At 36.1% G+C, this 25,121-nt stretch overlaps 2 protein-coding genes across 4 annotated transcripts in view; one reads left to right on the plus strand and one right to left on the minus strand.

Annotated features, from left to right (window-relative positions):
* Positions 1-24,118, minus strand: part of SPDYA (speedy/RINGO cell cycle regulator family member A) — a 31,001-nt gene extending 6,883 nt beyond the window's left edge. For 2 of the 3 annotated variants that reach the window (XM_013048399.2, XM_045073907.1), the window contains exons 1-6: positions 23,988-24,118; positions 17,958-18,210; positions 15,741-15,799; positions 13,343-13,428; positions 7,953-8,124; positions 366-660 (exon numbers count right to left, since the gene is read on the minus strand). In XM_013048399.2, coding sequence (XP_012903853.1) covers positions 366-660; positions 7,953-8,124; positions 13,343-13,428; positions 15,741-15,799; positions 17,958-18,192 — 847 coding nt within the window. In that variant the 5' untranslated portion in view covers positions 18,193-18,210; positions 23,988-24,118. Of the gene's footprint in view, positions 1-365; positions 661-7,952; positions 8,125-13,342; positions 13,429-15,740; positions 15,800-17,957; positions 18,211-23,019; positions 23,105-23,987 lie in introns of those variants that run through there. The other variant, XM_045073906.1, reaches the window with a different exon arrangement.
* LOC101676708 (60S ribosomal protein L36a-like) lies at positions 12,584-13,063 on the plus strand. The gene has a single exon (XM_004833882.2). It carries the CDS (start codon positions 12,625-12,627, stop codon positions 12,943-12,945), a length of 321 nt encoding a protein of 106 aa, XP_004833939.1. The 5' UTR covers positions 12,584-12,624; the 3' UTR covers positions 12,946-13,063.
* Positions 24,119-25,121: the final 1,003 nt, after the last annotated feature.

Genomic DNA, 25,121 nt, shown 5'->3' on the forward strand with positions numbered 1-25,121 from the left:
TATGAATAAATTTATTTTCTTTTTGAAACTTATATTCAATAAAACATTTCAAAGAAAATGATTCAGGCTCTTCAAATACTTAATACTTTAAAATACTTGAGATTCATGGTATATTAGGCTTCAATTTAACACAAGTCACAATAAAAATCTTTTAGTGTAGGTAAGCTACTACAAAAACAGATGTGGACACAAGACAAAAAGAAACTGAAAAGGAGAAGGATTTCAACACTAATTTAACTCATATTGTTCTAGTATATAAAATTATTACATATCCCTGCCTGTAAGGACCAACCACAGGTCAATAAATAACTTGAGTTTGTTAATAACTTACATAAATCTAATTCTGATGTAGTACTAAATCATACCTTGAGAATAGCTATAAGCTCGAGAAGGATCGACTACCATGTCCATTGAGAAGGAATTATGTGATTCCTGAGAATGTTTCTCCATCACCTCTACTGTATCACTGGATGAAGATGATGAAGACAATCCCAGTCTAACATATCTTCCTTTTTTACCACAGAGTGAACAATCTACTGGTGTGGCACTAGGTCCCCTGGGCAGTTGAACTTCATCTCTGTTGTAGTTTCTAACAGCTCCACTGTGATGCACAGAGCGTTCCCGTTGCCATATATAATGGGTTGGAGCAATAGCCATAACCTACGATGGAAAGCTTTCTTTTAGAATTTTATAAGACTTTAAAATTTGGTAAAATTAAGTACAAAAATATGACTCACAGGCAGCTATCTTTAAAAACTAGATCTAAAAACCTAAGTTACTTGAGGAGGAGGAGGAAGAGGAAGGGGGAGAGGGAGGAGGAGGGGAGGAGGGAGAGGGGGAGGAGGGGGGGAGGGGGAGGAGGAGGAGGGGGAGGTGGAGTGACAAGTATAATTTCCTAACTGACTTCTCTTTGGCATCACTATCTTTAGCAGTAGGTTTATACCTTTCTTCCTGAACTACAGCAAGTTTAACAATTTCCAGTACCTTCCCTATATTGGGTCTCTGCTACATATGGTCACTGGATTTTGTTCAAAACTCTGTTTATATCACATCTCTACTTTCTAAATTCTAGTCTGGAATCAAATAGTAGCGGACAGACATATCAGTTCTGATGATACTGTGCCATGTAGGACAGAATACATCACAACATAAGAAGAACAGAGAGGGACGCCTGGGTGGCTCAGTTGGTTAAGCAACTGCCTTCAGCTCAGGTCATGATCCCAGCGTCCTGGGATCGAGTCCCACATCAGGCTCCTTGTTCAGCAGGGAGCCTGCTTCTCCCTCTGCCTCTGCCTGCCATTCTGTCTGCCTGTGCTCGCTCTCTCTCTCTCTCTGACAAATAAATAAAATCTTAAAAAAAAAAAAAGAAGAAAGAAGAACAGAGAAAAGCTTCCTCTTGATAAAACTGCTACCTTCCATCATGCATAAACTGACTGGAATTGGAATCTTATTCTCATCAGATTGGCATATTCCATAATCTATGAACCAATCTAGAAATTAAGCTATCATCAATCTAAATAATTTCCACCTCAGAGGAGCTGATATCCAAAAAGGTAAACTAATTGTAAGATGATAAGATCAGAATAAATAGGGAAGTTGTCTTTACTCTTTTCTGGAGAACCCCTACATATATTTTTCAATATAATCATACTTCATCTCTTTCCAAAAAAGGATTTGAGGCAGCTGACAAAAAGTTAAAAAAAAAAGAAAAGAAAAGAAAAGAAAAGAAAAATCATTAAACTAGGACCCAAAAGGAAAACTTTGGCTAAAGGGAGCAAGCAGACATGCCCATAGTAAAGACTGATAGAATTAATGTAGTTAGGTATACAATTTGGCTCTTAGCTTCTTTGCAACAACCAAGGTAAAAAAAAAAAAAAGAGAGAGAGAGAGGGTGTGAGAGAAAAAGATGAATTAAAAAAATCTATACTATCTGAAAGGAGGAAGTAAGTTTTTTGATAGTGGTATATAAGAGTGCCAAATTTAAGTACTAGCTGGCCCATCCACTTATTAAATGAATGACCATGGACAAGTTACAATCCTTAAGCCCTAGTTTCTTCATCAGAAAAATAGAATACTTATGCTACTTCAGTCCTTTTTAAAAATGCTATTTAATTCCTGAGATAAAATAACACAATAGACATAAATGTGTTTTCCAAATTAACCAATATAAGCAGTGGGAAGCAAGCTGTCAGAGAAAACAACACTAGGAATTCATTAAATGTGAAGTTCTCGGTTTGCCACTCAACTGACGTATGATCTTGAGTAAACCTCAACGTCCTCAGTCCTCAGTTTCATCAGATGTCAAATGAGAATTCTACAACCCTCACAGATATTTTTGTGAGGATAAGAATTTATATGAAAATATTTATGAATTTGTACAGCATAATGTAGATATAAATTATTGTAAGCCAGTTTGTAAATACTATCATAACTTGGGTTTACTTTAGGATGAGACTAAAGAAATGGGTTGGCAGTAATGTCAATTAACAAATGCATAGAATACTTAACTAAATTTCTAACATGTCTTGCCACTTTAATGCATCAAACCTCAGGGCAAGAATGATATAATTCTTCTTGATAACAACCCCCACAACACTGAACTTGAGTCTTACTCCTAACTTAGCTGTTAAATGAATAGTTAAGAGAACAGGATAAAGTCCAGGTAATTTCCTTTCCTATAGACGACCATGATTCAACTGGACCTAGTTGAAATAGCCATAAGAAATCCTATCTATGTGCCCCTGTTGTAACAAGCAGTGCTAAATCAGCCCAGTGAAGAACTTTTATAGTTTATTGTTTTTCTACTACACAGATAAGAATGTATGAAAAAGAATTGCAAGCTTTAGGGGCGCCTGGGTGGCTCAGTGGGTTAAAGCCTCTGCTTTCCGCTCGGGTCATGATCCCAGGGTCCTGGGATCGAGCCCCACATCAGGCTCTCTGAGAGCCTGCTTCCTCCTCTCTCTCTCTGCCTGCCTCTCTGCCTACTTGTGATCTGTCAAATAAATAAACAAAAAAACTTAAAAAAAAAAAAAAGAATTGCAAGCTTTACATTCCATTCACTTTGTCAGTCAGCAGTATTTACTGAGTACCAACTATATGCCACACACTGTTCTAGGGACTGGGGAGTACAATAAGAAAATAAAGATCATGCCCTCTTGAAATTTATATTCTAGCAAGGGTAAATAGACATTAGCAAGATAGGTGAAATGGAATATATTATATGATGGTTACATGCTATGAAGAAAACTGGGAAAAGAAATACAGAGGAATAGTGGGAGGTACTACTTGTTATTTTAGCAGCTTTATTGAGCTAAAACTCAAATACCATACAGTTCACCCACTTAAAGAATACAATGGCTTTTAGTATATTCAGAGTTGTACAACCATTACCACAGTCAATTTTAGAGTATTTTCATCACTCCGTAAAAAAAGAAATCACACCCCATTTTTCCCTCCCCTCAGCCTCTGGCAACCTCTCATCTAGTTTCTCTTGGGCTTTGTCTATTTTAGACAGTTCAGCTAAATGGAATCATACAATATGTGGTCCTTCGTGACTGGCTTCTTTCATTTAGCATAATGTTTTCAGGGTTCATTCATGTTTTAACACAGATCACTACTTCATTCCTTTCACTTGCCAAGTGATATATCATTGAATAGATATATAATATTGTTTATCCATTCATTTGTTGATGGACATTTGAGTTTTTACTTTTTGACTTTTATAATAATGCTATGAATATTCATGTACAAGTTATTGTGTGGACATAGCTTTCATTTCTTTTGTGTGTATATAGCTAGGACTGGAATTGCTCCATTGTATGGTAACCCTTTGTTTAGCCTTTTGAGAAACTGCCACACTGTTTTCCGAAACAACCACACTATTTTAAATTCCCACCAGAAATGTATGAGGGTTCCATTTTCTCCATATCCTTACAACACTTGTTCTATTTGTCTTTTTCATGATAGCCATCCTAGGGGTTGTGAAGTGATATGTCCTTGTGGTTTTGATTTTATGCTTAATGGTTAATGATGTTGCGCATCTTTCCATGTACTTTTTTGCCTATTTGTATATCTTCTTTCAAAAAGCCTTTTTGGATCCTTGCCCTTTTAAAAGTTGAGTTGTCTTTTTACTGTGGAGTTGTTCGGGCTCTTTATAAATTCTAGATACAATCCCTTATTGGACAGATAATTGGGAAAAATTTTCCCCTACTTTGTGACTTGTCTCTTCACTTTTTTTATGGTGTTCTTTGAAAGACAAAAATTTTTAATTTTGATGATGATCTCTATTTTCTTTTGTTGCTTGCACTTTTGGTATCATCTCTAAGAAACCTAATGCAAGATAATGAAGATTTATCACTACACCTTTTTTAAAAAGGTGGGTCTTTGATCCATTTTGAGTTAGCTTTTATATATGACGTAAAATAGAGGTCCAACTGCATTCATTTGCATGTGGATATCCAGTTGTCCAGCACCATTTGTTGAAAAGACTATTGTTTCCCCATTGAATTTTCTTGGTACCTTTGTCAAAATTCAGTTTACCATAAAAATGAAGGTTTATTTTTGGACTCTTCAATTTTATTCCATTTCAGGAGATACTACTAGATAGAGGGTGGTAAGGAAAGGTTTCTCTGAGACGATATTAAAGTAGAATTTTGAATGAAGGAGGAAGAGAAGTACACTGATATCTGGGGGAAAAGTATTCCAAATAATAAAATCCTAAAAAAAAAAAAAATCCTGAGCTTGGAATGTCCTTGTTGTGTTTAAAGAAGGGCAAGGAAGCCAGTGTAGTTGGAGGGAAGTGAGATGAAGTAAAGAGGTAAGAGAGTTGGTAGACCAGGTAGAACTATGATAAGGGTTTTGCCTTTACTTTATGTGAGATGGGAAGCCTCTGGAGGATTTTGAGTAGAGGAGTCATGATTTGACTTGGTTCTAAAAGATTTAGTCGGGCTGGTGTATGAAAATAGACTACAGGAGAGGAAGATTATAAGAGATACTACTTGGAAGGTTATGGCAATAACTGAGGCAAGAGGGAAAAAAGTAGGGCTTAGTGGCAGAAGAGGTGTGAAATGGTAGGATGCTAGATTATTTTCTTAAGGTATGGATGTTGGAAGTGAAGGACACCACTTTTTTTTTGGACTGAACAACTAGAATGATGAAGTTACCATTTATTAACATGTGGAAGCTTATAGGAGGAGTTAAGTTTGGAGGTCTGTGTGCGGGAATCAGAAACTGGATTTTCAGCATGTTAAGTCTGAGGTATCTACTAGATAATGAAATATAGATAGGGAATTTGATATGCACATCTAGATTTAGGGAAAAGATCTGTTGTCAGTGTTGAAGCCTTGAGAGACTAATCTTTTCTGTAAATCTCATTACACAACTGAGTTTACAGCAATCCAAAACTTTTTAGTCTTTTACATATACACCATTAAGCCATACCATTCTCTGGCTGTTTAACACTCTGATGCCAGCAACTGAAATAACCCCAGCTCTAATCATGTAAATTAAGTTGCTGCAGTTATAGTGCAAGTCGTTCTTAGGAGTGGGTGGGCAATCTGCCATGGGCAGATTACCTAGCCCAGCCTCTTGCCTCTGATACCTACTCCATGCTCTTAGCTGGGTATATCATGGGGCTTGTTTACTTTGGAAAAATCAGAGTGTTCAAATAAGGCCTACTATCATGTCCAAGGATGGCACAGGTGCACAATTTATCCTCTAGGGAGGTAGTGATAAAAAACAGCAATACAGGACTCTTTCATTGCTCTGTAATTGGAATGAGTTGTTTAAATCCTTTAGTGAGGATCCAATAATATGGGGAAAGTATACACACCTGATTTTTCTTATTTTTCTTTTGAATTCAATTCTGAAAAAACTTGGCCTGTTACTCAGTCTTCTTGGTTATTTTTGAATCCTTTCATTTCCCCCAACATTCAACAATCCTCTTAGTCTGATCCACAATTATGCTTGCTTTCTAATATCTTCATCTCATTAATATAATTAAGAAAGTTAATTCTGGAAAGAGTTCTATGATGCATCTCCAAAATAGTCCCTGAAGTTTGACACTAATCCATTAATTGGCTCTTCTGGACTATCATCATTAACTGGATAGGACTTCATTTCATTATAACATTATCTAATTCACATTTACCAAACTTCACTGAACTAGTATAGGTTTACAATGATCACTGCCTTCCATTTAATTTTCTACTCTAGAATATTCTTTAGTTTGAAACATTAACTCTTTTCTTTAGTGAAAACAGAATGTTAGATAAAATAACCCATCTTTTGTTTTTATTTTTAAAATTTTATTTAAATACAATTAACTAACATATATCATTATTTTCAGAGGTAGAGTTCAGTGATTCATCAGTTGTATATAACACCCAGTGCTCATTATATCACGTGCCCTCTTTAATGCCCATCCCCGTTATACCTCTGCCCCAACCCCAACCGGCAACCCTATTTGGTTCCTATAGTTGAATCTCTTATGGTTTGTCTTTTGTCTCCCTCTCTGGTTTCATCTTGTTTTATTTTTCCCTCCCTCCTCCTATGATCCTGTTTTGTTTCTTAAACTCCAATATGAGTGAAATCATGATAATTGTCTTTCTCTGATTGACCTATTTTGCTTAGTGTAATACCTTCTAGTTCTATCCATGTCATTGTAAATAGTAAAGGTTTCATCTTTTGATGGCTGAGTAATATTCCATTGCATGTATATATACATATATACATACACATCCATACCACATCTTCTTTACCCATTCATCTGTTGATGGATATCTGAGCTCTTCCCATAGTTTGGCTATTGTGGACATTGCTGCTACAAACATTGGGGTGCAGGTAACTCTTTGGATCACTATGTTTGTACCTTCTGGGTAAATACCTAGTAGTACAATTGCTGGATCATAGGGTAGCTCTATTTTTAACTTTTTAATTACATTGTTTGCTAGAGTGGATGCACCAGCTTGTATTTCCACCAGCACTATAAGAGGGTTCCCCTTTTCCCACATCTTCACCAACATTCATTGTTTCCTGACTTCTTAATTTCAGCCATTCTGAGTGGTGTGAGGTAGGATCTCATTGTAGTTTTTATTTGTATTTCCCTGATGCTCGGTGATGTTGACAGCATTTTTTCATGTGTCTGTTGGCCATTTTTATATCTTCTTTGAAGAAATGTCTGTTCATATCTTCTACCCATTTCTTGACTGGATTATTTGTTCTTTGAGTGTTGAGTTTTATTAAGCTCTTCATAGATTTTGAATAGTAACCCTTTATTTGATAAGACATTTGCAAATATCTTTTCCCATTCTGTCAGTTGTCTTTTGGTTTTGTTGACTATCTTCTTTGCTGTGCAAAATCTTTTTATCTTGATCAAGTCCCAGTAGTTCATTTTTGCTTTTGCTTCCCAAAATAACCCATCATTTAATTTTTAGTGTCTTTCTGTTTTATCTTAATAGAATCTGGCACCAAAGAAACATACTTTATGTATTATTCTATGTGAAAAGAGGTATGACTTTTAACATATTTAAATTTTTAAAAATTTTAGACCATGCAGTTTGCATTTCAATCTTGGGAACTTGAAATTTCACAAACTTTATTTAATGGAAACTATTATTCAGCTCCAAATGTTATTGACATATTTTGGAATGTGCACACTGCTCTTTCCCAATATATTTGTGATCTTTTAGACTACAGAAACACAAACAAAAATACTTACTACAGAAGTAGGTTGCTCTGAAAAACAAATGACAATTTTTAATTATTGTGGTATAAAATTAAAACATCAACATTGTAATATACAAGCTGTACTCATGGTAACCATCAGGGTTAACAGTCTACTCTCACATATGTGAAAAATGAAATATTAGAAGCACATTAAAAAACAAGACAAGGGAAATTACATAAAGAGAAAACTGAGATTACATATATAAAGTACTTAAAAAAAATCTTACCTCCTCACAGCATCGCCTGCTTACAATAGCCCTATAGTCAATTCTATCCCAGAGTTGGTCCCTTAACTTTAAGAAATTAGGGAACAATTTTCTCCAGTTTTTCCCTAAAGCCCATGGAAAAATTTCATATTTGGATTCTTCTTCATCTTCTTCAACTGTATTAGCCAGATACCTAACAAAAAAGACCAACAACTCAAAAAAGAAATGGGAAAAGGACATGAACAGGCAGTTCACAGATGGACAGACAGACACACACACAATCACTTCTAAACACATAAAAGACATTCAACCTTACTCATAATTAAATAAATGTAGGTCAAAAATAAAAATAGAGTGAATTTTACCTTATTGAGTTCTGCATATTTTTGTACTCCTATAAATCTTGAGCTTTGTTCTGGGATGCAGTTAAGTTACTTGGAAACAGTCTGATCCTTTCAGGTCTTACTTTTATGATTTGTTAGGTGGATCTGGAGCAATGTTCAGACTGGGGCTAATCATTCCCCGCTACTGAGCCAAGACATTCCTGAGTATTATACTCAATACCCTGTGAATCATGAGTTTATTCTGGCTGGTGGTAACAGGCACTATTTTCAGCCCTGGGTAAATGTAAGGCACTGTTCCCTCTAATCTTTTATTATGCTCTTTCCCCACACCCAGGTAGAATCCTTATACACATATGGGAATCGGTATCATCTTCAATATTTGAGGGTGATCAGGCATGCACAGAAGCAGGAAAACATGACCCATAATAAAAAGTATCATCAGTGAAAACTGAAACATGTTAGAAATAATAGACATTAAATAGACAAGGACATTAAAGCAGTTATATTTATTCCGGATGTCCAAAAAGATAAGGAGACACATCCATTGCACTTCTAGAGATGAAAACTATATAGAGTGGGACTGACAGACTAAATATTGAAGAAGAAAAGATCTGTGCACTGAAGACAGCAATATAAACTACTCAAAATGGACACACACAGAAAAAGAAATAAAAATAATAGAGGTGAAACTGGAGTCCCTAACAGGTACTGGCTGGCCAAAAATATTTGAAGAAACGGTTGAAAAATTTGGGATTTGATGAAAGCTATAAAGTATTAATAAGCTCAATGAACCCCAAAGCACAAAATATAAAGAAAATTACAACAATGCACATCATAATCAAATTGTTCAGAACCAGTGATAAAGAGAAAATCTTAAAAGCGGTCAAACAAACAAACAAGCAAAAAAGACATTTTAGATAAAACAGAAACAGAGATAAGGATAGAGATTTCTCACTGGAAACAATGAAAACCCCATAGATGACTTTCGAAGAAAGTTAATTACAAAATATATAAGAGAACAAGGCACCATAAACTGAAACAGACCCTGAAGTGTGAAGATACTGAAATAGACAAACACCAAAGGAAACAAGTTCTTAAAAGCAGTAAGAAAGGAAGACAAATGATCCCAAGTGGAACGTTTGAGATGGAAGAAGGAACAGTAAGCAAAGATGTAAGCATGTGGGTTAATGTAAACAAACATTCAGTGTATAAAACAACAACAATAATGTGTCTAAGTTTTTGGAGGGCTTTATGTAGAACTACAGAATTGCAAAACAAGAGAATATAAGTTGAGAAGGGGGTGACTGGAGTTAAAATACTTAAGATTCTTGATTAAAAATAAATGGGATAGAACTTCCTGGTAGATGAACATGTGGAAATCAGATGTGCTGAGAGGGTATGGAAGCTCCATGCCCTTTTTCCATACCCTGCCCTATGCATCTCTTCCATCTAGCTGTTCCTGAGTTACATCCTTTTATAATAAACCAGTAGTCTAGCAAGTTAAAAAAAAATAAGTAACTGGGATAACTGTTAAAAGAACAGATATAGGCTGCATAATTTCCTAACAAATAGAGGACAAAAGGTATCAAAAAGTAAAAATTTTAAAAATCTCAATCAAAAAGAAGGTAAAAATGGAGTGGAAGGCAGAAACAGAAAAAGTGGGACATAAAGATAAGATAGTAAAAAAAAAATCAAATATATAAGCAACAATAGAGTATCATTCTGCAGCCAAAATGAATGAACCAGGGCTACTCATATCAGTATTGATGGAGCTCAAAATTCTAAAGCAAAAGAAGGAAGTTACAGAAGAACAGAAAACATGACTATTCTACATAGTCATTGTAGTTTAGGAAAAACTAAACAATATATTATTTAGAGGTTTATACATGGAATAAAGAAAATCAAGAAAATTACTACCTGTGGAAGGAAGGGGGCTCTATCTGGGAAACTGCACTGGGAGCTTCTAAGATTCTGCAATGTTCTTTTCTTGAGTCATGGGTACATGAGTATTTGTTTTGCTTTTTCTTTTAACATACATACATATATACACTTCATGCACTCCTTTTGTAGATATTTCACATCAGAGATTTCCAAAAGGCACAGAAGTATATAGTACACTTCTATTTGGGTGATATATATACTGGTTCATGTATAGAAAATTATTTCTAGACAGATACATATGAAATGTTAATTATCCTTGAGGAAGGATCTTGAGGTCTTGATATGAGGAAGACTTACTTTTAATTGTATATACACTTATGTCCTTCAACAAAAACTATATGCATATTCAATTTAGTTACTTTAATATAAAATTCACACCAACATATTACTTTATCCTCCCTTCAAAAATTATACATATATTACCTTAATATAAAGCACTTCATTATTAAACCCATTCAGTTATATGAGTCAAAACATGTCTTCTGAAATTACATAAAGTAATTCCTTATTTTAGTATCCCTGAGAGTTCTTATTCAAGGGTAGATAGAAGCCAGAGGTTGGCCCCTTTCATGCTTATTGACTAAGCAAAACATAGACTATCTATAATGTACTATGGTTCTATGAAATCCTGTCTACATTGTAATTCTATTCTAGATTAACAATTTTTCAGGCTCAATGTGATAAAATATCTGTATTTTATACATGTAAGTTGTCTTCTAATTTGAAGTAGATTTTCTTGGAGCAGAGTCCATTTTTTTTTTTTGGTATAATAGTTAATCATGTTTATCCAAATAAAGAATTAAGAACATCCATATGTTAAGGATGCAAAAAAAAAAAACCCAAAAAAGATACACATTCCTTGCCTTTAAGAAGCCTATAGTCAAGTAAAAGAGGCAACTATGTATGAAACAAATAACTGTACAATAGAATATGGAATCATGACAATAAAAGTTCAGAGTGTTGTAAGAATACATAGAAGGGAAAAGAACTCGAGTAGAACTGTGGCTAACTGAGAAAATATTTACTGAGAACTATTAAGTCATGCTATATAAAAATTATGATTAGATAAAAAATGGAAATTAATAATCCAGGTTATTTTTAACATGGAACTTATTATGCAATATAAAATGCAACTGCATATACTACTACATAGTGTAAACGGACACAGTGCTTTACTGGTTATAAGATTACTAAAACATCAAACAAATCCAATTTCAGGAATCTGGTCTAATTAAATTAAAAAGAATTAAAACTAAAGCTTCTTCTGGTTTGCTTTTAATTTTCAGGTGGGGAAAAACTACAAAATAGATATTGCATCAACATACAGATATAATACTAAAGAGATATGTAAACAGTGGCTAATCACTGAATTTGGTCATTGGCAAGTCACACCTGAATTTGCACCTGAGCTCTGCCACTACTAACTTTTGTGAGATTGGAAAGTACTTATCTTCCTAAGTCTCAACTTCCCTATCTGTAAAATAATTAGATAATGTATTTCATAGAGGAGATTCAAGGAGCTTATAAAAATCATTTTTGGGATATCTTACATATAGCATTCAGTATTAGCTAGTACTATTATATCCCCACAATTTAGCAATCATCACCAAATGTTATAGAGTTCATTTTTCCTCACACTTGGGGATGTCTTCTGAACACAAGAAGAGATCAGTTTCTTCAAGTCCTATTCCCACTTGGAGTCTGAGTTAAAGACTTTGAATTAAAACTCACTCATCAGTGCTAACAGTTGTGCTATTCACCTTAAGTATTCACATGTAGTTCACTAGTTAAGTCCTTTTAATTATATCACACATTTCCAACTGTAGTATTATATTTACGTAGAAAACATTTTGAGATTGAGATTGATTTTCTTAAATTACATTGCTTCTAGTAGAATTCTGACCTATAGATCAGAAAGCCATGTTATTAAAACCATTTAATAGACTACAAAGTTAGTATGAACTGTCTAATACAAAGTCAATGGAAGAACTGGAAAACAAACCATATTCCTTGGTCAAAGTTCAGTGTCTTAAGTAAAAGAGTTAAGTCATTTCTAAAGGTATCAGATATGAATAACTTCTATGTTATAGACATAAATCTACAATTAGTATGTCTACAGCATTTCCACAAGCTGTTTAATGTAAAAGGACAATGATGATTTTAACTATAAATTTACTGGAAATTTCAAAGAGACTATTTTTGTTTTTAAAACATAACTAAATTCAAAAGAGGAAAATTTGGGATAATTTATATGGAGCACTCTGAAAAATGTAAAAGGCAAAAAACAAACTTAAGTGGAATACTTAGGCATCTAGCAGGATAAGATCAGTGAAAAGAACATAAAAATATCCTATTGAAGTAAAAAAGTATGTCTTCTAGCTTTCTGTGTGGAGTGCGCTCTCGCAAACATGGTGAACGTTCCTAAAACCCGCCGGACTTTCTGCAAGAAGTGTGGCAAGCACCAACCCCACAAAGTGACACAGTACAAGAAAGGAAAAGATTCTCTTTATGCCCAGGGAAAGCGGCGTTATGATAGGAAGCAGAGTGGCTATGGTGGGCAGACGAAGCCTATTTTCCGGAAAAAGGCTAAAACTACAAAGAAGATTGTGCTGAGGCTTGAATGTGTTGAGCCCAATTGCAGATCTAAGAGAATGCTGGCTATTAAGAGATGCAAACATTTTGAACTGGGAGGAGATAAGAAGATAAAGGGCCAGGTGATCCAGTTCTAAACTTCATATTTTTATATTATGAAGACAGTAAAATCTTGAGGTTATGTTCACTTCATTTGGTTGCAGTTGGTCTTTTAAGATGGAAATAAAGTACTGGCATCAATAAAAAAAAAAAAAAGTATGTCTTCTATATATAAAGGGCCTGTTCAAAGATATGTATCAGGTTTTAAAAAGCCTCTGTTTATTTTTTTATGAGTTACAATGTTAACTTTATTTAGTTATTTCTTTAAGTAGGCTCTATGCCCAATGTGGTACCCAAACTCACAACCCAGAGATCAAGAGTTGCATGTTCTATCAACCAAGCCAGCTACTGCCCCAAAATAGTGTGTTTTAAATTAGGTATCACGTATATTACAAATAAGAACCACAAAAATCACTTAGCAGAAAGCATACTTACAGAGCAATAAAGAAATTTATCCTGGTATGCTCATTTATAGTAAATTTAGCTCTCTTGAAATAAACAAAGGTCATAGCCAAAAGATACTATAAGGAAAAAAGTAAAAGTTAATATTAATGTTTTGCTTTCATAAGTAAAATGGCTTTAAAATAGTTATCTTTGAGATGAATAATAAGCTAAAAACAATAAAGCATGACTTATTTTTATTACAGAATTCCCTACTTATTTGGGTCCTTACTTTTTGACTTCTGTAGTCCGTGTACATGGTGAGAAATAGTTCTGAACCATTTATCATGATTAAGATTAGGAAGAACTCCTAAATTTTATTATTGCCAATATTTTTTTAACTAAAAGCCAATATTTTTTTTAAATGGAAGGAAGGCTTTTATTTTTATTTTTTTATTTTTTTGGTGTTACATACTCTGCTTTCTTTTATTTATTTATTTTTTAATTTTTTATTTTTTATATAAACATATATTTTTATCCCCAGGGGTACAGAAAGCCAATTTTTTCCTACCTTAAATCTCAAATCCATAGACAAGTTGAAATAATAATAAAACAAATAACCATATATCCTTTGCATAGATTCACCAATCGTTAGTATGTTGCCACATTGGCTTGATGCATAGATCTATACAAAAACTTTTTCCTGACTCCTTAACTGCAGACATCCATACTTTTTATTTATTCGTTGACTGAATGACTGATCGAAGGGTGGCAATTTTTAAATTGAGGTATAACTGACAAAGTTGTATATATTTAAAGTTTACAATGTGATGATTTGATATACATATACATTATGAAATGAATACCAAAGTCAAGTAAATCAACACATCCATCACCTCATATACCTTTTTTCCTTTTTGTTAAAAACACTTAGGATCTACTCTCTTAGCAATTTCATATACTCACTTTTTAAAATTACCTTTTAAAAATAACTTCTAACCAGAAATTAGAATACATGGCTCTATTTTCATTGGAAAACAGTGTTTTAAATTTGTTACTAGAAAGAAGTATCTAGGCTGGTATTGGGACACTATGCCAGGTCCTATCTATCCAAATTAAAAACAACTTATAGTACCGATGTATTAGATTCCCTCTCATAAAATACCTATTTATCCTGGCTTCATAGGATTGACTACAAAGATTATTCCAAATTTTCAAGGTACTTTCAGTAGAGAACTCTTGAAATAGTGTTGATATGGTATGCCAGTTAGTTACTTTAAAAGCACTGCCCCCTGCTGTCCAGCAACTTTAATTACTGTAATGCACTTACTGTTGAAAACTCTACAACTCCACATGCACACTACATAGATATTTTATATGAAGGCATTACTGCTAATTTTTAAAAATATTAGTGACTTTGTGAATATGTTTAAAAGGATTTCATTTTCTAGAAATACATCATCTTGAAAAATTTATGGACAAGATATTAGGATGTCTGAGATTTGCTTCAAAATAATCCAGTTCTTGGAAGGATTGTAGGAAACAAGCAGAGCCATGAGCTGATGATCATAGTAGCTACATGATGGGCACATGGAGGGTCTTTGTTCTATTTTCTCTACCTCAAGATATATATGTTTGAAATTTTACAAAATTAAATTTCCAAAATTAGAAATTAAAAAAACAAACTCTAATTTTATCTTTGCTACCTTAAGCTTGAAATAAAAAAGTTTACATCAGTATTAACTTAGTAAGTATTTAATCATAAGGTAGTCTTCCATTCATCCCTTTCCCATTGGTTGTTACATTAAAATTAAGTGTGATGTGAGTCACAATGAATTTTCTGATATGACTACTTGGTCTAAGATGGCATTTACAAAGCTGAAATCATAACTGTTCAGCTAAATCTAAAGACTATAGAAATATCATGGTCCCTATGTATGTAAGTTAGCATCATGATGATCTCTTATGAAACACTGATTCTTAAAGAACATAAACTAATTTTACTCTATGAAATTACTGGGATTTGTTTTATCTAAGTTACCTACAAAATATCAGAATGTATAACAGACCTTCCTTAGTGGAATGAATATCAGAATATTCTTTCTCTACAGCTTTAAAAAAGGCAGTAATTCTGATCAAAACGTATTAAGTCTATACTCATTCTTATTTCCAACCGAACAAATATGGACTTAAGGCCATTTAAATCTCATCAGTAATATTCTACAATTCCTCAAGTATAAAGTAAATCTCTGACATATGCTAATTTTAAAAATTTAAAAATTTCAAAAATTTCAAAAATTAATGTGTAAGGGCTTCACTTTGAGGGAGTAATGCAGGTTCTTTTTCTAACCTTAATTAATATTATTAAAAATTCTTATAAGGCTTTTTTAAAGTTCTGATGGTCTAGTAACATAATAATGCTGATTAACGATTACACTGTTAACAAATTTACCTTGTCTGCAATTTTACAGCAGCAGTCCATCCACAAGAAATCTTGAATTAAATCATCATCTACAACAAAAGATAGCTATGACTTGTCTTTTAAAAACAGAATCCTTCTGAAGAATTAACTTCTAGATAGAGGATTATAAATGGTGCTTAGAAAGCAAACAAAAATGGCCCGACCAGTGTTGTCTAAAATGTAGTTTGCATTTCTTTGGTAAATATGGCAAGCACTGTACGAAAAGCTACTACTTTACTCTTGGGTTTCCCATCTGATTTGCTCAGACTGGAGGGGAAGTGTTAGAAGTGTTTGATTTCTTGCTGCCCAATAGCTCTTTGAGAAAGATGTCTTGGGTAACTCTAGATTAGCACTTTATGACTTCCCAAAATCTATCTTTACTGGTGGAAATGGAATCTGACAAAAGATAACTCAGTCTTTAGTAAATAATGTCTTAATGAATATTACTTGTTTTATTCTTTCTACTACTTTCTCCTATTAGATCTCAGGGTATTTTTAGTTTTGAATTCTTCTTTTCATCTCCTATTTATCTCTGCCCAATTATCTATTATCTAAATACCAGTGAAAATGTCTATATAAAGAAGATTCATAATTTATTACCTATTCATAATTCACATGTAATTTTGGAAAAACAGTATTATGACAAAAGATTAACAAAAATACTTTTAAAAATATGCAAAATTAGGTCAGAAACACTCAATTTTAAAAGGCTAAAACATATATTCCCTAAATATATGAGTAGCTGTCGGAATATAATCTGAGAAAATCTGCTTTTTCCCATTCACCCCCTTCATTTTAAGTTAAATAACAAACAAAACATACTTCTTTATACTCATTTTTACATCCTAGAAATATCAATATGCTCAAATATATGGAAATTCCAGGAATAAGTACCATTTTCTTAGACTAATTAATTTCTTCTTAATTTAATTTTTTAAAAGTGAACTCTAAGCCCAACATGGGGCTCTAACTCACGACCCCAAGATCAAGAGTTAGTTGCATGCTCTACTGACTGAGCCAACCAGGCCCCCAACTATTTCTTAGATTACTTACAGTAGAGCCAGGTATTTTCTCTTATTTCTCATGATCAGTTACAAATAATAAAAACATTTGTGGGTAATGGTTTTGCACCAGTCTTAAAGAGAAAGGGAAATTTATATTAACAACATTCTAGATCCTGACAGGGAATATTCTGGTAGTTCAACATTTTTCTATTTATATTTTTCTTCTTTTTTGCTTTTCTTTAAAATCTTAACCAGCTTGCCCACCTTCCTTCCTTCCTTTCTTTCTGAAGATTTTTGTCTTCTGAGTAGGGCAAACACTCTTGTCCCCAACTATCTTATACACTTGTGCCTGTCACCTGGATCTAATAGACTATGGTATCTACTTGACTTGCTTCATTCCTATAGATATTTACCAGATTCATCTATTCTATTATTTATTCTGTATACCTTACTACCTTACCTTAAAAAATCTTCCCTTCCTTGGCTAATAGAAGTAATATAAAGAAATTTCTTTTTTAAGAAATTTGTCAACAAGTAGTATTGTCTCATGATCTGAGCAAATAAATTTAAACTCAATTTCATTACATGAGTATGATGATAAAGCATAATTTTTAACAAGATCCTCTTATGTGAAGTGCCTGGCTAGTTCAGTTGGAAGAACATGCAACTCTTGATCTTGGAGAATGAATTCGAGCCCCATGTTGGGTGAAGAGAATACTTAAATAAAAATAAAATATTTAAAAAAATATATTCCCTATATATAATACTGAAGCTTCTTGAGGTTGACCAATCTTCCCACTTTGCTCAGTTTTAGCACTGATAATTCTGGGAAACACTTCAGGCCTAATCAAACTGGGTCAATTGGTTCATCTGAGACTTCATGTAGCTATTTTACTTAGGTCACACAAAACTCATAATATGAACTTGAATTGCCCAGAATTCACATTTGACACTTGGATTTAAGTAGTCCAGAAGCTAGATGAGTCTGAACTTCTAAACCAAAAGCAATCCAAAATAACAAAAACCCAGCATTAAAACAAGAACAAAAACGACCTAAGTAAAACAAAAACAAACTGGCTGGAGACACAAATGACATAGAAAATAACATCCTCTTTGATTATTATGAAAACAGTAAAGTAGACCTTTATATTCTCTCAGTTTTAAGTACTTTACAATTACCCCTATTAAAATATTTTAAACCTACCAAATAACTTAAAGAAAGCAGTCATTTCCTGACGCTGTATAACGAGACAGGGTCCTTTGGGGCGTTTAGACTTGTTGCTATTATGTGCATTTTTTTCAGATGCTGGCCAATTATCTTTAAAAATAGGACGCTTCAGATTAATGGGTTTTTTAGGCTGATGTGATCTATTTGACCCTGATTTTACATGAACAGTGACAGTAGGTGGTGTCTCACAACACAGTTGATTATGTCTCATTTTGGTTTCCCAAGGTTCCTGTAAAAATAAAACATATAATTATTTACCACACTCTTGTTCATTTCTATATAAAAACAACTAATCAGATGACATTACAGATGCATTCATATAAAGTGTTACTGAACTTGCTACTAAAATGTTATTTGTGATAGTGACCCATGTAAGAAATTGCTTTTAGAATTCAGTGCTAAGAAATGCTATGCTTTCTTTGCGTAATTGATATACCTTCTCTTCCCAACAGTAAGATCCTGTATACCATTTTTCTTTGATGGCTAGGGACCCCAAAACCAAATTTGAAAATTAATTATAGGAACTATGCCGAGTCTATAATCTATTTGTGGTATTCTTTTTTCTTAGTATTTTAAAATTCTGCTTCTATTGACATAATTTTATCATATAGTTATTATATATGCCACTTAAAATTTTTTATGGAAAAAGGCAAACTATTTCCAGAACTAAATTATTATCATATCAAGTCTTATATTGAAAGCAGTCCCACACAAAATATTTTTTTATTGGTTAATTCCTTGATGTTACACAATTCACTTATTCAACAAGCATTTATTGGTATTTACTGAAAAGTTTAAACATTCCTAACAAAGAAATGTAGGGTATTTGTGCTTTGAGGGAGTCTCATAAATTGATCACTCTAATTTTTAAAGTTGTAAGTGTATGACCGTATTATTTGAGTGATTGATTATAAGTGTACATGAATGTACAGTATTATAATCCAACAAAATTAGAAACAAAGTTAATTCATCAATACTTAACAATATGCAAAATCATTACCATGTTTGGTGGTAATCAGTTCACATAATTACTAGTTAGTATTACTTTTGTGGTCAAAGTATTTATAGAATAGGAAATGGAGATAAGCATAGGCAAAGCAAGAAACTACTCTAAGACCCTAATGAGAACCTCTGAATCCATAACTCACAGTGACCCAGGCAGCCATGCCGCCCTTGGTGTTCAAGGAGTTAGGTACAGATTCTCCTTCCTGACCCTCAGAAACGTCCCTGCTGAAGGAAGGAATGGAAAGTAAGATTGGATATAGTAGGGCTAGATCAGCAATGTCCAATATAATGTGAGCCACATATGTAATTTTTTATTTTTTAAAGCTGTATTCCATTAGTATAAATAAGCAAATGGCCTGAATTTTAGTATTTTATGTAATCTAGTATGTCTAAAATATCAATTTAGTGTGTAATCAATATAAAAATTAATGAGATATTTTACAAACTTTATTTTTAAACCAACTCTTTGAAAGCTGGTATGTATTTACACGTACAGTGTATTTCAATTTAGCTGCTAAATTTCCAACAGTTAGAGTGAAATGTAGTCCTACCAAAACAATAGTGTGTAAGTGAAAAATATTTTATACTCCTCCAGTAATTAAAAGTAAAAATTCTTCAGTTGCACCATCCACATTTCAACTGCTCAACAGCCACATGTAGCTAGCAGCTACATATTAGACAGCAAGGTGCTAGATAATGAACTAGGCAGAGGAAATTATATTCAATTGTTCTATAATCGCTTCTCCTTACTCTGTTTCACTCTTCTCCCCTCACCACATCTATCTTCTTAGATCCTAAGGGCCAACGTAATTGAAGGCAATTATGGAGTTGGGGTGCTACAAACTCCACAGAAAAAGTAATGAGTGGGCGCCTGGGTGGCTCAGTGGGTTAAGCCGCTGCCTTCAGCTCAGGTCATGATCTCAGGGTCCTGGGATCGAGTCCCGCATCGGGCTCTCTGCTCGACGGGGAGCCTGCTTCCTCCTCTCTCTCTCTGCCTACTTGTAATCTCTCTCTGTCAAATAAATAAATAAAATCTTTAAAAAAAAAAAGTAATGAGTGATAAATTATACCTTGAGACTTGCGTAAGAACTCTCTGCTCTTTCCTACTGACCTCATTGGGGAGACAACTGGAGGTCTCATCTGCATCTTTTTTTAAAAGTAAGAGCAGCCTTACAACTAGATAGAAAGAATTAAATTTGGGCTTTTCAAACTGGGGTGAAGGGGCTAGGCTTGGGGATGGAATGTACCAGAATACAGAATAACTGGTATATTTCCCAGGAGGTAAGTTTTACTCAATATTAAGTAAATAACTTAAAATAGTTTTGTTATATTAGGACAACCATGGATATATTGTGAAATAGAATGCAAATACTGTCAATCGAATAAATATGTCCACAGTATAGCTTTATACTACTCCACTAAACCCTTATGTATGTGTTGGGATACTTCAAATAAAAATTGAGGAAATGGGGAAAGAACTGTGTGAAATTCCCCAAACAGAGATTCATTGAAGTTAATCAGCAAACACTGGGCTGGAAAGTTATGAAGGAGCTTAAGGATAGAAGCTATCAATGGTATGTTCCTGGTCAAATTTCACCTTGAGATAGTTTAGTTTAATTTAATTTAATTTTTATTTATTTATTTGAGAGAGAGAGAGATCACAAGTAGGCAGAGAGGCATGCAGAGAGAGGGGAAAGAAAGCAGGCTCCTCGCGGAGCAGAGAGCCCAATTTGGGGCTCGATCCCAGGGCCCGGAGATCATGACCTGGGTTGAAGGCAGAGGTTTAACCCACTGAGCCACCCAGGTGCCCCTAGATAGTTTTAAATTTTGTTTTTTATTTAGATATAATGAGAGAATAGAGTTCTCATGGCAAGAAGAAAAGAATGCAAGGCAAGTAAAAAATATGAGCCATTTCAGGGGGTATCTGGGTGGCTCAGACAGATAAGCAGCTGCCTTTGGCTCTGGTCATGATCCCAGGGTCCTGGGATCAGGCAGTGTCAGGCTGTCTGTTCAGCGGGAAGCCTGCTTCTCCCTTCCCTCTGCCACTCCCTCAGCTTGTGCCTCTCTCATGTGCTCTCTCAAATAAATAAAAAAACTCTTTAAAAAATATATGAGCCATATCAGGAAAAGCTAAGAGACAGGGAAGAAGGAGGAACTAGGAGAAACTATGCTCATATGGCAAAATCCTTTAATGAGTTTTTACATAGACTCCACCAACATGAAAATAATCATACCAGAATTCACACTTGAATAGGATATCTTGGATTTTTTTTAATAGACCACAGTTAATCTATAAGCAACTGAAATAATTTCTTTTCTCTGGGGGTAATATAAAGAGTGGTAGCGGTGGTGGCTCACAGAACCATACAATAGTAGTAGTATTTGGGGACTCGTGTGGCTATATGAAAAATCTAAGAGCAAAATCCAATGGCATTTCAGGGCAGGCAGGGAAAACTTGACTTCCTTATAATTATAGTCTCACACTAAGCACTTAATATGTGCCAGACAATGTGCTAAAAGCTTTAAATGCATTTTCTCACTTAATCCTCAGAACTTTTCTATAAAATGGGCATTATTTATCCTTATTTTCTAGATGAGAACTTTGAGGCTTAGGGAAGAAGAAAATTGCCCACGGACACATATTTAGTGAGTGGTAAAACTAGGACTTGAATCTGGGACTGTTTGACACCAAAGTCCCATATACTTTAACCACTAAAAAACTTTTAATAAATTAAATGAAGTCATGTGTAAAACACTTGACACATGATAAGCAGTCTAATACTACTCACTGTCATCTTGCCAAGACACAAAGCCAGCTTATGAGCTTTTGCTTTATAAAAATTTAAGTCTAGCATTTGCATTGTAAATATGCATGTGACACTGTGACTTAGTGGTTAAATAAGCCATTGTTTTAGGGGAGAAAGATGGGTTTATCACTGTTTTTCTAAAATAATTCTTAGAAAAGAATCCTTATTGAAATGACTATAGCATCTTTCCTTATCATAACCACAAAACTTAAATTGTTAAAAAACAATATAACAAATTGAAAAAAAATATTCTGGCAAAATTGCTGGAAGTTTTCGTGGGGCTATTATAAAATCTCCATTATTCTTATGTTTTAATTTTTTTTCTAATTTAATTTATCACCTAATGGTTATAGAATAGTTTTAGACACAGCCAAGCTCTAGGTGCTACAGTCTAGTAAAATTACACAGCACCGACATTTCGATAGGTTGATATCTGATTAGAAATCCAACCCATTGGTGAATAAACCAAGACACTTCAATTAAGTGGTGGGAATAAATGGAAACTAGACTGAATAGGAGGACAGGTGATGTGTTACAAAAGGATGTGCACGAGGTGTGAAGCTCCTCCCCTTTTCTAAATGTGGCAATCATTGGAAAGAAGAAAATGAACAGCAGCTAGAAGGGACAATAATCAAAGGAGAATTTTTCTTTTAAAGACAGGATTTTTTTTTTTTTTAAGATTTTATTTCTTTATCTGACAGAGAGAGGGAGAGAGAGAGAGCACAGCATGGGGAGCAGCAGGCAGAGGGAGAGGGAGAACCAGGCTCCCCAAGCAGGGAGCCCAATGCGGGGTTTTGATCCAAGGACCCTGGGATCATGACCTGAGCCGAAGGCAGCTGCTTAACTGAGTGAGCGGCCCCGGTGCCCCGAGAGACAGGATTCTTAAGTGTGCCTGAAGGCAGAAAGGAAGGAGGAGCCAGTTGAGAGTATATGCTAAAATACTGGAGAATAGACCTTTACTAAGACCGGATTCTGTCTAGCTATGTGACCTTAGGTTATTCAAATCCTGGGAACACCCATGTCCTCACTTATGATGATACTAGAAACACCTGTTTTCTTAGAACCTGCACATACTAGTATTCAATAAAAATTATTAGATATTGTTAATAATCCACATTTAGTAGGGTTAATGAGCAAAGAAACTATATGGACACAGTGCTGAACCCTTAGCAAAAACTCCAAATACAGCAGTACTATTATTTTATCTTTTTTATAGGTAACGGTACCTTTCAAGGAAAGAAGAGTCAGAATATGACAGCCGCATTTCATCTCCAGTAATAAATAGAATTTAAATGTTAAAATTGTATTGGTGACAGAGATCATAGGTATTGTAAAACGCGTTTTTGTTAGAGAATAAAATTAACAGGCAGAATCTCAATTTTGACAAAGCATGGGTTTTTCGGTCTTCAAGTGTTCAATTACTTCACAAGTTTCTTTTCTAAAAATCGAAGCTGGCTGGTCTGCGGCCGTGCTGGACCGGGCAGGAAAGGGCACCGCGAAACCGGGAGAAGGGCTCGGGCGGAGCACGGAGATGCAGCCGCTCAGATCCCGCGACTACGGTGCCGTGGCGCCTGGGCAAGAAGACGTGATGAAGGCGGCCGAGGGAGAAGGGGCGGACGCAGAATGACACTGGCCCACCCGGAGGATAACGTTGGCCGGGGCCGTCCCCGCCCCCCCACCCCCGGGCGCCTCTGCCACGCCGCGCGCCGGGAGAGCCCGACGGCGACAAGCCGTCCAGGCCCGCGGCGGGAGGCCACCGCCCGGCACGTGCGAGCGCGTCGTCCCTCCGTAGCTCCCGTTGCGCCGCCGGTCCGCGGCCTCCCGCGCGAGGGCACGGGCTCGCGAAGCCCCCACAGAACGACGGAGGGGACCGGCGAGCTCCCGAGGGGACCGCGCCGGCTCGCCCACGCCACAGCTCGTAGCCGCCTCCCCTCGCCGCCCAACTCCGACCTGGACGCCCCCTGCCCCTCTCCCGAGCCCAGGCCCCGCACGCTGGGAGGGCGTGTTCCCGTCGCGGCGAGGGAGCCTGAGGGGACTCACGAGCGGAAGCGCATAGGAAAGGGGCCGCAACGCCACCCCGTCCTCACACACGGTGGGCGGCGGGGCCCGCTGCCAGAGGGATGGAGGGACCAGGCGCAGCCGCAACTGGAGGGTGGCCGGCGAGGCCCGAAGACAGGGCGCGAGCGGAAGATACCTGAGAAAGCCTGGGGCTGCGGAGAGGGCGCCGGGCCGCGGGACAGCCTCCCCCAGACGCTATGAGGCCTCAGGCGGTTGCTCGCCACTCGCTCCACAGCGGCCACTACCCGCTCGGAGACCTCCCGCCAACCGGGAGCGAAGCTCGTGCAGGCCAATCAGCGCACAGAACCGCGGCCGGGGGCGGGGCCCACCCGAGGTTGCGCGCGCCGCGCTCCCCCAGCCCAGCTCCAGCTGGAGTACTCCCCCTCCCGCGAGGCTGGTGCGTGCGGAGACCCTGCTGCCAGCTGACCTACCTGGCGGTGCGGACCCTCTGGGCCCGGTCCTGCCAGAAAGCCGCCACCCTCCCAGACCTCTTCTGGCCTCCTAATTTAGCCCTTTCCTCTTGAACGTTTATCAAAGCCAGGATTGTATTCGAGCCTTTTCCCTTCCCTTCCGTTGGACAGAGAGGCCCGGCGGGGCTGGGACTTCAGGTCTTCCCAGCTCCTTTCCACCCCACAGCACCAAGCGGGGCGCCTTGCACACACACACACACACACACACACACTAGTAGATACTTAATCAAGAGAAACGTCAATAGTAGGAGGACAAAGAATCAGAAATTAACTTTGCGGCAGCAATTGTAATGCCCAAAATTACTGCTACGTTAAATAACTGTATGAACAGATGAAGAATCACTTAAACGAAGAAATGTATGAATACCGTGGCAGCGGTGGTGTTACACTATTTCATGGAATCTACAGTTCTAAGCTGTAAATTCTTCTACAGGAACCTTTTCATTTTGGTCTCATTGTAGCCCTTGGCCAGGTGCCTGGGATGTAACTGATGCTTATAGTAAACGCTTGTATTAAGTAAACGCTTGTTTTCATTCTAAATATATCTCCCCAGTTCAACCTAATTCTTTACTCCAAACTTACATACTTGCTTTTCTCAGAGCATCTCTTAAACTTTCTTTTTTGAGCTGGCGTATATGGTGCTCTTCTTCACCTTCATTTAAGTTTTCTATCTTATATCCATCCTTTAAGACCCAACTTAAGCCTTCCGCCCATCATCTGAGTACCTAGCGCAAGACTGTGCCATTCTTGTATTCTTGTAGCACCTTCTAAAGCTCTTATTTTTGCAATCTTATTAACCA

The sequence above is a fragment of the Mustela putorius genome, unplaced genomic scaffold (assembly GCF_011764305.1).
Source record: "Mustela putorius furo isolate JIRA1106 unplaced genomic scaffold, ASM1176430v1.1 tig00537293_pilon_pilon_pilon, whole genome shotgun sequence".
Taxonomy (NCBI): Eukaryota; Metazoa; Chordata; class Mammalia; order Carnivora; family Mustelidae; genus Mustela; species Mustela putorius.